This window comes from Anabrus simplex, chromosome 2 (assembly GCF_040414725.1).
Source record: "Anabrus simplex isolate iqAnaSimp1 chromosome 2, ASM4041472v1, whole genome shotgun sequence".
Classification (NCBI taxonomy): Eukaryota; Metazoa; Arthropoda; class Insecta; order Orthoptera; family Tettigoniidae; genus Anabrus; species Anabrus simplex.
The window spans coordinates 903,170,118-903,184,696 of record NC_090266.1 but is presented as its reverse complement, the minus strand read 5'-3'; the positions used below and the strand labels follow the sequence as shown (position 1 = coordinate 903,184,696).

Below are 14,579 nucleotides of genomic sequence, written 5' to 3'. Positions count from 1 at the left end.
CATACCTTTGCTCAGGATACACTATCATAAACTTTTCTAAATTAAGGATTGTCATCTCCATACATCTTCCATATTCCCAATATTATTCCTTTAATTGCCTCATACTGAAGATAATCTTCCATTCCAAAAGGCATGTTGCTCTTCTTGTAATAAATTGTCCTTCCACCTTTCTTCTCATTCTCTTTTCTAGTACCCTTCCAAATATTTTTGCTACCTGAGATATGAGTGTTATTCTCTCATCATCATGTATCTTCTTGTCCCCTCTCAAATACAGGTATTATTGCTCCTTTACTCCTGTCATATGGTAATGAATTTTCTTTCCAAATAGATCTAAATAGCCTATACAGCCATTGTAGACCAATGGGTCCTGCTCCTTTTATCAAGTGTAAATAAATTTATTTTAACATTTCTGAGTACACCTTTCTAATAATTATTGTTGAAATGTTTGAACTTACCTTTATGATAATGATGTAATCCTGTGCTTCCTTTCCCCTCACTATTGCAGCTAGGAGTGCAGTGTGTAATCCCTGGTGTCACACAAGCTGGCTTATTTATCAGTAACATTCTGTTGTGTCATGCTTTGGTGATGTCATTGGCTTTTACAGAACTGTGCTTGTGGTCTTCTTCTGTTGTTGTTGTTATCTTGAAATTCATTTACAGGATTTTTATTGAGCATTAGTCAATTAATACATTTTACAATTAAGTGGAGTTTGAATTGTGCTGCTTTACTGAGATGTGATTTAATCTAGCGAATAGTGGGGGATCTTTTAGGTGTGTGTGTGATTGTTCATTGCTTAGGTTTACAGTGCGAGAAGATCCTTGAAAACACAGACACAAATAATGTCAACAATGTCTTGCACCCTCCCTCAAGGGTGGAGGAACCACTGGTTGGTCAAAGTGTGACTCGTCACCAGTATGTCGCTAGGTTAGTGGTTTGATTCAGGTATCTGTTTTCCATCCCTTCCTGTTCCCAGGCTTGGACAAAACGCAACACATTAACCTGTTTTCAGACCTGTAAAACAGTTGCAGACGAACTGCAACATTTTTCTACGTATTTCGCTTTTGGATGAACTGCAACTCGGACGAAATGCTACGTAACCAGCAAGCTGGCATGATGCCAGGGATGGCACATTGCAGTCCTAGCTGGATTAGTGAGGAGAGGGGAAGCACAAGAGGAGTATATCATTAACCCGGCAGTGGTCGCGCACATGGTGCATCTTAAAGTGCTCGCGGTGGGTCACCATGACCCACAAATTATTATTTAACTTACTTCGTCAGGACTTGTTGTTCTTTAAAACTATGTTTGTACATCAATTAATACTATCTTGGAGATAGAATCAACCGAACCTTTATTTATGTTCTTACTATATAACTACAAATTTATTTTTAAAACGTTAATACAAAACCTCCACTTAATTGCATGTGTTACAAAAATTAGTATCTTTTCTGGAATATTTTAAAAGTCAGAAATAATTTTACACGAATGCCTTCTAAGAACATGAAGAAAGTTTTAGAGATCAGTTTTGAATAGGCACTATATTGAATTTTTCACTGATTTTCACACATAAACTTTTGGTACGAGTAAACATATAAAAAGTAACAGAAACGAATAAACGTCGGAAACAACTGATAAATTCAGAATCTCTAGCTAGGATTAAAAAACATTTACAAATTCAGCTTCTCACAGTTCTCAGTCTTTGGTTTAGGCATTTTCCAGACAGTCTAGGCAAGTCAGTTTGCCATGGATTCCACACACAAACTTCTTACAGATTGCACACGTCTGATACGTTTTGTTGCCAGTCCTGGAGCACAGTGCACATCTTTTTCATTTTCTGGTACCTTCGTATTCTTGAGGTCCCACAGGGAGTGGATCCGTTTCTTTCAGAGTGCATAGAATTTCCGTCCTGAGCTGACAGCTAAGATTTCCAGCCAGCAAGCGGCTCCTCATAAACGCCGTAACCAATTCCTTGGCGAGTTCTTTCAAGAACTGCCTCCTCACCTTGATGCTTGTCTTTGTTGTTCCAGGAATAAACAACTAGTGCATTGATAGCTGTCACGTCCATAAGAGAAAAAATGCAGTAAGGGGCCACCTGTTTGTTTTGCTACCCACAGAGTAACTTCCCGACATTTCATCGTCTACGTCAACCCCAGAACGTAGTGATCTCCGGTTTCTTCGCATCACCTGTGCTAGGATCAATAGATATACTGTGGTGCATCGTTGAAATTAAGATGACAACCTTTCCTTTCTTTGGTACGTAGGATACCAGAGTTGTAAGATTCTTGCCAAATCCAAACATAGAAGAATGTACCTCACGCCCCGTACTTTTCACAAAGCAAAGAGGTAGCTATGTCTTATTTTTTTTAATGGTACCAACAGTTATGAGGTTATGTTACAGCAACATGTTCTGAGCTAGGGGAACGCTTGTGAACCAGTTGTCGTGGGTGATATTCCGTCCACTTCCTGAAATAGGTGATACAAGCCTCATAACAATTTCAGCAGGAGTTTGGCTGATCTGATGATACTGACCTTGTGGTTGTTTCCCCAAGTAGACCTTCATGTTCAGGACGTAGAAGGTGCGAGCATCAACAATGGAAGACCCTTTTATGCCGCACTGAGCTGGTTTATTTTGCATGTACTGACGAAAGGGACACCTGCCACGAAATCCCCACAGCATTTCATCGACTGTGGTATATTCCGATACACTGAAATTTGCTTGACACTTAGCTACGATGTATTCAAAAACCTCACGCATTGGAGCGAGTTTATCACCAGCAATTCTAATGTGACGATCCCTTTTATCATCAAAGCGAAGAGCTCTGAGAAGAAACCGAAAGCGCTGCTGAGACACTACAGACCGAAAAATAGGTACTCCAGTCCCATCGTCACTCCACATTTCATCAGTGTTCAAGTGCGACGATTTCAATACTCCTGCATAAAACAGAAGTCCTAGTAATGCCTTTATCTCCTCTAAATTTGTATTCTTTGAGCCTCTTTCACATTCGTAATTGTCTTTTATTATATTGATGTGATGAACCCGAGTGACTTAGGCCCATAATCAATCATGATTTGATCGGTAAAATAATATGATACATTTATTGAAATACAGAGGAGTGTATTTGAAAATATTTCGTTTAGGTAATGTCGAAATCGGAGCGAAGGAAGGACGACAGACTGGAGCCTGACGGATTAGCTCAACACGACAACTTTTAGCTACTTCACAGCAGGGAATATCATTAGTTGGCGTACAAGGAAATACAGAGTCCACAAATAAGTCTTGGTCAGAAAGAGGAAGGGGGAGAATCATACAAAGAAAACTCACCACATGAGTAAGACCTTGGGATATTTTTGGTAGGACGGAAATTCCATGACCTCATGGAAAATTACAGCGGCTGAGTGTACGTTCGCTAGCCTAAGTTCGAGCAGGTGGAGATTTAAATCACGTGACCGCTTGCCGGCCAATAGTAAAAATTTGATGGGAGACTCAGTGATACCATCTTAAGGAATGATGGATGAGATATTTTCGTAATTACAAAAGTATTCAGTAATAAATTAATAGGAGTACGCGGATGAATGTAATGAATTTATTAGGGGTCATGCATGGAAAAATAATCAATACTTATTGGCAAATTAATTAAATTGAAGGCTGGATTTCTTGGAAACCGGACAGCTTGAATCTCATTGGCTGAAAGAAGACCACGTTGTCAGGGACGCTTACGAAGGCGCGAAATGTGAGGAGCGAAATCCACCCATATCTCCTAAATCTGTGATCACCTGGAGTTCATATTTTATCCAGCAGATATGCTAGCGGAGTGGATTAATTTGATGTAAATTTTAACTTCCAATTCGGAGTGCAAGTACCGATATTAAAAATCCACCCCCTCCCTAAGGGGCATGACGTCAACGAATCCGCGGGAAAAAGGCTTCATCCATATATACGGAGCTGAATTGACGGTCGCCAGCCACTTGTCTTGAATCGTTGGAGCTGAATTGACGGTCGCCAGCACACGTGAATTGAATATCGGGAGTTGAACTGTTGGTCGCCGGTAACTTAGAATTCTACGGACGTACAGTCATTTAATGGCGCGAGCATCCGCCAGTGTTTGTAAAGTGTGATCGCGCTCAAGCAACATGTTAAATCTGGAAATAGTTAACGTAGGATAGTGTTTGTTATTTATGAATAATCAGTGACGTAAAGTAATTATCCTGCAAGAGAGTAGTATAAAATATATCACCATAAGTACGTACATAATAGACTGTGTGACGAACAGTACTTTAAGGAAGTAGTAGCCTGTACTTAGCTATACCGAACCGATGTAATGAACACGTCAAGAATGCCGTATAAATCGGGCGTATCGCGGCGGGCGTAATAGTTGACACCACGTCGTACGTGTCCAGGTCCATTGTGCGGTAGGTGGACGAAGATTAAATAGTGTAAATATATTAAATTCTTGGGTCTAGGATAGAAATTTGTTGTATCCAAATTAAAGCATACAGTGTTAACGTAGTAAATGGTGAAGGTTTGTGGTAATCAAGATATGAGTATAAAATAATAATGTGCCAGGAAATCTTTTGTGAAACTACGCCATCAAGGATGGAGGAGTAAAACGCAGAGAGGGGCTGGATGAAGCCTCTCGTCTGCAAAGCTGCAATGGAATACCGATAACTAAGATGAGTACTAAACTGTAAAATATATTTGGGAAATGTTATCGTGATGGGAAAAATGGGAATAATTTGGTCATACTTGGTTACCTTCTGTAACAAGATGGGTCGCTTAACGACCCCATCCTAAATTTGTAGCACGGACAGTAGTAAATCATAATAATGTAAATAATCGGGTCTTTTATGTATTCAGTTTGTTGGAGATGTAAATTTGTATATATAGTGTAGTACGTTAAGTCATGCATGCATTCATTATTTTCTTTGTAGTCGATAATTTTCTTTACATTTGATTTTGATTATGCTAGTTAAATAAGACCCGATATGTGCTTTTATGTTTTGTCATTTTAACGAGCCATTTAATGACATGGAAGGAAAATCCAGCTTCGCCATACCAAGTGTGTTTTGTTGAAATTAATATGGTCATATTTTCAAAGTGAAGTTGTTAAATTTGTGAGATGCGATTAATATACTAATGTCCAAGTAAATCATATCTGGAGTGATTAGTGCCAGAATAAATTGAATTTGTTAAAGGGGTTATGCGTTAAACATAATAAGAGTGGACTACCGTAGTACAGGCGAAATTATTATTTTTTTTTTAAATATTAATAATAATAATAAATAAATAATATAACTACTTTTTTTTGTGAAGATATCTTTTTTTTAAATATGATTTGGAGGTAATAATAATTTATGTGATCAAGTGTTGAGTTTATTGGGAATCATTTAATGACGGGAGGTCGTTTTAATTTGGAATTAAAGTGCGTGATAACTTAATTTGATCGATTAATAATATTGAAATGTAGATCGGTGTTAATAATCCGTACATGTTAATGAACGTGTGGTTTAAATTACGGTCCAATTTTTTTTTTTACGTATAAATGTCGCGTTTTGAAGTTGCGATTCATTAGCCGGAACATGTAGTGCTAATATTACGAGACCATGATTGTCAAATTTTGGTAAATATAATTTCAAGATGTTACGATTATTTGTGGGGAATGAACTAAGGCATAGATCCAAATGAGATAGAAAATGTGAAAGAATTTGCAGTCAGATAATAAAAGGTCGTACGATGTCCGAAATGAATAAATAAGTCAGTTGATAATTCTGTGAGGAATAAATAAATGAATCGAGGAATATTGAGATAGAGATGAAAATAAATTCCGTACGAGAGACACTTAGGATATTGATATGAGTGTAAAATGTACGGGCAGTGTCACAGAGAAATACTGAGTTACGCAGCGGGTAGAATTCGAACCCGTGACAGCATGTACGAAATAAATAGACTGCACAGCTGTTCGTTGAGATACAACGGATCTAAGGATAATGAGAGTTCAGATTCCACATAAATGGTCGTATATTGTATTCATTGTAATGACGAGCGAGGGACAATCATGATGTCGTGATAATAATAATAATAATAAATATTGCAGATAAAGGATTGGACCGCCTTAATTAAATGAGCGTTGATAAGGATGTTAAACGGGAATCTAAATGATAATATGCAACCGATAATAATAATAACAATGTAAGGACGATGTTAAATCATCGCGGTCAGATTAATAATAATTGTCATAATAATAACTGTAATGATGTCGTTGGTTGATCAGTGAATTAATTTGTAATTGCGACCGATATCTTAATATATAATTTGGCGGAAGTGACCGGTCCATTAATAATAATAACCTCTTAAGTGACGTGAATAACAATAATAATATCTTGAGTCACCTATTAATTAATAATAATAATAATCACGAGAGGGATATAATAATAATAACAGTAATAACCATTTGTGTTTGCATCCCGCATAATAATGATGATATTAATCAAACGTGACAGTGCCAGGAACCGTTGAATAATAATAATAATAATAATAATAATAATAATAATAATAATTTCGAGGATGATAATATCGTGAATTTAATTATTTGGTGACGACGTCCCTCTATTCGTATGTTGAATAATGAGAGTGATAATATTAGAATCATTTTTTTTTACCGCGTTATTGTACGGTCTCCGTATGGGACGATGTTACATACTTGCGTGTTTGTTTAATTCGCTCGCGATGCGAGGGGGGTCACTGGCACGGTATTTCCCACCGCTTCTCGTTATCTCATCTGTGTCAGTAGTCTACTGAGGCTAACTGGTGACAATTCAGATCACATGTAAATAAAATGTAAATGCTAATTCATTGGTATGGCATCAGCTGGATATCGTAAGATAGGAACTGTCCGTGGAATCCAGTTTTCGCACTTCACGAGAAACATTACCCAGTCCGAGTACCGGTCTCGGAAAAATGTATATAGCCGGAGTACATCATCTTAGTTAAATCGGGAAGCCGACCGTAACATGGGTTATGCTCGGGCTCCCGATAGAAGGAAGCTATATCTTTGAGTGACGGTTCGATTCAAATGGAATCGATCCGTAAATTATACCTCCAAAATGTCATTTTATTTCAGAAGCAACGCAGCAAGATATTGATACCACTTGCGGTATGGCAAGTGATTTATATATGTAACATGTGTGTAAATTCAAATATTGTTGCCACGTGTATCAAAGTTTTATACGTCAAATGGCGTAATAAACCGCTCCTTCTGGCAAATTATTTCAAAGGAAACCACTCTCATAATCTTTTTATTGTAGTTAGATGATGCCCTTTTTAAAGTAACAGTCACTTCCTAGTCCTATCATGGAGTCCTTAAATTCAAGTTACAATCGAGCCTTCCCCCTTTTAATTTTAAGTTGCTCCGTTCATCCCCGTGTTCTATTATGCCGTTATATTTATATTTGATGATTTAAATAATGAACCGACACCCCTGAGATAAATGCTAGTCTGGGACTCGGGAGGTGGACGGGTGCAGTATATATTGGTATAATCAACGATCTTCTGTAGAATGTCATCTGTGAAGAAACACTGTCATGCTTTCGTCGGTGTGTTAGCCTCTTTCGCTGCTCCTTTGCACCCTGGAAGATGAGTCACAATACCCCTCGCTTGTACGGACTGATTGTGTAGGTTCAGTGTCGTCTTTACCAGTGTAGTTACCTCTATAAAGCAGTGGGATGTCATCATCAGAAGTAGAGTTGCCTTCCAAATGTTCACCGTCAGTGGCTACTTTGTCATCACTAACATCACTTTGTTCCGTATCTGTGTTCCGGTTTGGTCGCCTTGTATTTCTTCTTCTGGATCGACATCAGTCCCTACATCACTTTCATCACCTCCCAGTTCATTGTCTGTTTCTGCCGAGAATGATTAATTTAGCAGAGAACGAATACGGTCTGCTTCTCTCTCATGCATTTCACCGAAACAAGGAAAACGTACTGAAATGTAAAATTAACTCAGAACATTTATGTGAACAGAAAAGGTCGCTGGTGGGTCGTGGTGACCTGCACACTACTTTCCTCGAGAACTGCTCCGCTTGAACTAAGTGCCGCGTGTTGTGCTGTGTAGAGGGGGTAGACTTAGGAAGATACTGGGAGGTGTTTTGCTGTGTTGCCATTGGTGGAGGAGGAGTGAATGGAAATGTAAGCGTGCGGGTTATGACGACCCACAGCGACCGTTCTCGGGTTATGATAAGATCAAACGTTTCATTAGTTATTATTAGGAAGGTATACTCAGAATATTAACAAAGTTCTGTTCATAATATTCATCAATTAAAATTAGAAAAAAAAAAGAAAAGGTAATAATAATAAAAATCATAATTTGATAAAATCGAATGATATTCCATCAGCAACAAAACATGTCATTCTGTTTTTGATTAACTGATATCTTTCAGCATTTATACAAGTGGAGGCACATGCTTCCCCTAGTGCACCATCATTGCGTTATCCTACATATGAGGCTTGTAGTGGTGTCTTAACGGCTCAGTAGTCGCCAGCGTCTTGGAAAGGTGTAGCAATTCAACTATTGAGCCCACTGCTACACTGGGGTGAAACGCTGGTAATTTCACGATTGAAAAGGTGCTAAAGTGCTTAAATGTTTTTAAATATTTTATTTTTCAAGTATTTTCTCATTTTATTTATCCTGAATTTGTTTTGATAGACTGAAAAACCTTGCAGTTATATGTTAAGTTGAAACTGAAAAGAAATTGCTTCCACAACAACAAAAGCAATTAAAAGTTTTCTTTTGAACAGGATGATACTTTACTGATGATATTCAGGAGGATTCTGCCACCATGGAGAGACATTTCAACCAAATTTTGTAAATGAATAAGAAAATGTATTTTATTGACATAGAAAAATATACCAATTTCCTATCAATAATTGACAGAAAATTGTAAATTTTTTAGTTTCTTGATTTTTTTCCCTGTAACTGATCAGTCCCATGTAGTTCCCGCTCCCCCCCCCCCCCCCCACATTAATGATTTAAAATTTCAAGGAAGGTGGGGGATGATACATGAGTAAATACTGTATGTGAAGTTAGTGTGACATTAAACAGCTAGTAGAAATGAGAAAATATATCTTATTGTCTGTCATGGTGATAGGAAGTTTGCTTTACAAGATCCAATATTAGTGTAACCTATACTGAGCTTCAATTTCTGTGCTCCTTCCATCACCTTCCTTCTCTTCTGTTGCGATTACTAAGATGGAGGAGAAATAGTCTTCTTTGTGGGTGAACTGTCCATAACATGCCTGTAATTTAATTACATTACTGGTCTTTCATCTTCAGTACTGGCCATGTAGAATACAGTAGTTTCAAAGTGTGCATAGACCAAGGTTTATGATACCAGGATTCAGTAAACAATTTGATAGTGTGCTATGGAACATTGATATTAACAAATTTGTTTTCAGCCCAACAAAAGCAGAATTCATCCGTGCAAAGCATCAGATGTTGGCATTTGTATTCCGACCTGGAAAAGATGACACTGTACTTTTGGAAAGTGATCTGAGCAAGCAGTTACATTCGAGTGTACGTACTACAAACCTTGAAACTAGTCTGCGTCTTCTTTCTCAAGGAGCTGATCCAAATTACTTCCATGAGGTTTGTATAATTATTTGATTGGTTTTGGCATCTGAAATTGTATTTTGATACCCTTTTCTTTGGACCCTCATTTCTGAAACATTATAGTGGAAATATTGCTGTAATACAGGAATAATACTCTCACTTACATGAAACACCTAATAAATAAAAGCCAATATGATTCATTAATGCCTTCACACTAGTTGTAATTACAGTAGAACCCCCTTTATAATGAATCTTGGGGGGATTTGATATTTCTTCCTTAAAAAGGGGTTCACCGGGCAAGTTGGCCATGCGGTTAGGGGCGCGCACCTGTGAGCTTGTATCCAGGAGATAGTGGGTTTGAATCCCACTGTCAGCAGTCCTGAAGATGGTTTTCTGTGGTTTCTCATTTTCACATCAGGCAAATGCTGGGGCTATATCTTAATTAAGGCCACGGCTGCTTCCTTCCCCACTCCTAGCACATTCCCATCCCATCGTCGCCGTAAGATGTATGTGTGTCGGTGATGCGTAAAGCAAATTGTAAAAATAAAGGGGGGGGGGGGGGTCAAAGAAAATAGGCTATATATTACAAGAAATAATAATCCATTTATGTATTTAACTAATGTAATGTTGTCAAGAAATGATAAATGAACATGTTAGAAATACACAAGAATGACAGAAAATATCTACAAAACGGCAGACAAAAAATTCCTTAGTGGACCATTGGGAGCACAACCTGCAGCAAGGAAAAGAGAAATAATATTACTGACTTGCAATTTTAACTGAAGGAACACAGGCCTAATACATTTTTAAAGAGATTTGTGAAAAATGGACCATGAGAACTGTGAGAATAAGCATATTAACTTTCACTTTCTGAAATAGACCAGTACAGTAGTTTGCTTTCTCTTGACCAGATGTCTCATGGAAACAAGTTTTCTCTCAATTTGGTTGAGGCTGTTGATGGGGTCTTCATCAGCGTTGAAGGAGGAGAAGCACCATCAGACAATTTCAGTCCCTCCACTGCTGCCCCAAAAGTTGGTTCTGCTGGATCCTCTTCTTCTTCCACTTCAGTACTTTGTCTTTTTGCATCGTCACAAAGGTCTCCAACATTCATCTGTGGTGCTGAGATTAGGATATCATCATCACAATTAACATATTGTTCAAATGTTGTGGCACTCAAGTCCTTTGATACAACGTCCCCCAATCTTCCCCAATGTCATCAGTAATGTCATCTTCATTAAAAAGGTCTGAAATGGCACAAAAAACTGCATGGCCAAAGCAGTTTTGAATAGTGTCTTTCGAGGAAAGAAATAGCTCTTTGAACCAGGGCCTTCCTGTACTTCTGTTTCACAGAAGGAATAATGCCACGGTCCAAAGGCTGCAGGTGACTGGTGCAGTTAGGAGGAAAGTAAACCTCTTTGATACTCCACAGGAAAGATGTATCTGAAGGATGAGCAGGATATCTATCACCAGCACTATCTTCCTTCCTGCCAATCCTTCCAGACTTAAAAATTTTAGAAATATCTCCAATGTTATGCATGCATGTTTGTTAAAATAATACTTACACGGGAGTGTACGGGTGCTCTTGAAACATCTTGGATTCTTAAGTTTTCCAATTATTATTGGGGTAATTTTTCACTCCCGTCGCTGTCAACACATAACAACGTCAGTCTTTCTTCACTTTTTTTTTGCTTTGTGGCATTTTTCTCCGCAAACAGCATATATCTTGGACGGGAGCAAATTGTAAAACACTCCATTTCATCTGCATTAAAAATGTCCTTAGCATCATATTCCTCAAGAAATCGAGGCAACGTATATTTTTTCCAGTTCGCAACTGTATTGCCATTAACTTTCTCACTCTCGCTGTATATGATTTGGAACAAAAGATTGTGCCTTTTATAAAATGATCAAACCAGCCATTAGAAGCATTGAAATCGACCAAACCCAGCTTAGGTGCGAATTCTCAAGCTTTTTGTTTAAGTATGTCCCCTTATTCTTTATAAGCTTCATATCCGTATTGATTGGTATCACTATATAGAAATAATATGAGTCACCACCTTATCAATACACTATTTTATTTACTACCAAACTGGTAAATAGGGTCAATACCGGTTTCGACCCCTAAGGGGTCATCCTCAGTTGACACATACAAAATATCTACAAAAACATCACATATAATGGTTAATGTTTAAAATTCATATGTCATAAAATGCTGGTAAGTACATCTTAGTTAGGATATGCGTATATTATGGGATTTATAAGTTTGCACTATTTGAGCTATTATATAGGTCTTCTGTTCCCTTGTATACAGTGTCAAAAGTATTGTATTGAATGTAATTCATCCATTTGACAAAATGCTAGTGACTTGACTATTAAGTATGTACATTTACTAAGAGGTACATGCTATTCTACTTTACAATTTATATTACACAATATGAAGTAAAATTATTGCATTTGCACACATATATGATATTAAGTCCAATGTAGGGTCTTAAAGATATACTGTTTGGATTTTCAGTATCCTGATTACATTTCATGTAGTGGTTTATAAGGTTTACTTATTCACTTATTTAGTTCAGTTAAATGCATAGAAGGACCTTGTTGATTTGAATTCTTATGATTAAAATAATGGTATATGATACCTTGTTGACGTGGATCCTTAATACTAATGTATAACTTTGTAGCACCTTCTATTCTTGTTTTTTGTCTTAAAATAGAGTTGTGCCTTGACACTGTTTATTTTGTTAGGTGCAGGCATATAAAAGTCTTGTTAAAATGAACCCTTAGGGCTAAAATACCAGTATGAGATACCTGTTAAAATACTTTAGATTAAAAGTACTGATATGTGGTGCTATGTGCATATTCTTGAAACATAAATGAGTTCAACATAGTTTGATAACAGTACTGTAGGTTATTATGATAGTTGTTGTAGTTTAATAGCTGGTCCATTAGAAATATATAAATGTTTACTTGAATAGGACCGAATACATGTTCATGCTGTATGCATTACGAGTGAAATTGCGTAACATTTTGATAGTAATAACTGGCAATTTTGTGGGATGTTGCTGTTGTTGTAGCTGGAAATCTTGAATGTTGTTAAGAAAGCGTTCTCTTCTTGTCGCGTGTCGTATTCAGGTTGGGTTGGTGACTATTATGAGATGAAGTACATTTTGGATGTCGTATGTCTTAATTGGGTTGCACGTTGGTTGTATCGTAAAAGCGTGTTGTAAATTAATATATCTGTAAGTAGAAATAATAAGTGTGTGAGATGATGTCTCATAGGAATGTAGTGGCAAGTTATATATCGTATTACTTACGTTAGCTGTTGAGATCGTGCACTCTGTGTGGCTGTCAGTTGAGATCTATAGCGTGTTGTTCTGAGGTTATAGTTTGCGGCGGTAGAGGGGAGGCTTGGAGGGATGGGTGGAGCGCTTGTAACGGGAGTGGGGTTAAAAGAGGAGAGGTCTTGGAGCGGCTGATTTGTATTTATGGATTTTTGTTTATCAATTCTTTTTAAGTAATAATCTTTCAGGAGGGGAATAACTGTATGAAAAAGAATATTATTTCTGTCTATGTTATCGTTCAAGTTGGAATTTGGGTTAACGTATTTATCTAAGTTTATATAGAATTCTTCTAGTATACTGAGCAAGGGGCTTTTTGGGTTTATATTGAGGATTTGCATATCATTACTGATGTCTGTAAATTTATGTTTCTGATCATTAATGTGCTGTCCCATGGCTGAGAAGTGTCTATATCTAATGGCATTTACGTGTTCGTTGTATCGTATTGAAAAACTTCTACCAGTAAGCCCTACATAACTGGCTTGGCAATCATTACATTTTAGATGGTATACTCCTGAGTGGTTGTATTTGTTTATGCTATTGACTGATTTGGAATTGTATAGTATGTTGGTGTTATTGCGTGTAGTTTTGTATGCTATTTTTAGGCCTTGTTTTTTAAAGATGTTGGTTATGGAGTGTATATGGTTATTATTGTAAGTAAATAGTGCGTATTCTTTTTTATCTTTGGTGATTCTGGTTAGCTTAGTTTTTGGTTGGTTTTTTACTTTGTTGATGATCTGGTTTATCATTTCTCTTTTATATCCATTTTGTTTGGCTATTTCATGAATTATGTTTAGTTCTTTGTTCAAATCTTTCTTTGAAAGTGGAATGTTATATGCCCTGTGTATCATGCTGTAGTATGCAGCTTTTTTGTGAGTGTGTGGGTGGGTGGAGTCTGTTTTTATTGTATTTGATGTATGGGTAGGCTTTCTGTATATGTTGTATGTTAGATGGTTGTTATGTCTGGTTATAGATGTATCCAAGTAGTTTATGGTATTGTTGTTTTCGGTTTCCATAGTAAATTTAATGTGGGGATCTATTTCATTCAGTTGTTCCAAGATTGTATTTTCATTTGTGTGTCTATTGTCCATCATTATGAATACATCGTCGACAAACCTGCACCAAAGAATGATATTTTCTATTTTTTGGATTTCTTGGTATTCTAGATAGTCCATATATATATATCAGCTATTATACCTGATATTGGTGATCCCATGGGTAATCCTTTCTGTTGGTAGATAGTGTCATGGAATTTAAAGTAATTGTTATTGCTGGCGAAGTGTAATAGTTTTATAAATTCATCTATTTCTAATTTGCTTAGCTTGCTGTATTTGTAGAGATTAGATTCTATGATAGTTATAGTTTTTTGTGTAGGTATGTTAGGATACATGTTTGTTATGTCATATGTTGCTAGTTTGTAGTATTGTTCTATTCTTATGTTTTTAGTAATGTTGCAAAATTCTATTGAGTTTTTTATGGTTTTATTTGCCTGAAAAACATAATGTTTTTTTAGGAATTTTTGTATGAATTTTGACAGTTTGTAGGTGGGACTTGATCTGTAGTTAATGATAGGTCTCATGGGAATATTATCTTTGTGAATTTTAGGGTAAGCTTTGGCTGTAGGTATACTTGGATTCATTGT

General features: G+C 36.9%; 1 protein-coding gene across 4 annotated transcripts in view; it reads left to right on the top strand.

The window, feature by feature from the left end:
• Git (ARF GTPase-activating protein GIT1) overlaps positions 1–14,579 on the top strand; it is a 510,246-nt gene that overhangs the window by 25,853 nt on the left and 469,814 nt on the right. For all 4 annotated transcript variants that reach the window (XR_011017843.1, XM_067141653.2, XM_067141654.2 and 1 more), the window contains exon 3: positions 9,446–9,635. Coding sequence is in view for 3 of the 4 variants with exons in the window: in XM_067141653.2 (XP_066997754.2) it covers positions 9,446–9,635 (190 nt within the window). In the remaining variant the exon portion in view is untranslated. The remainder of the gene's footprint in view (positions 1–9,445; positions 9,636–14,579) is intronic.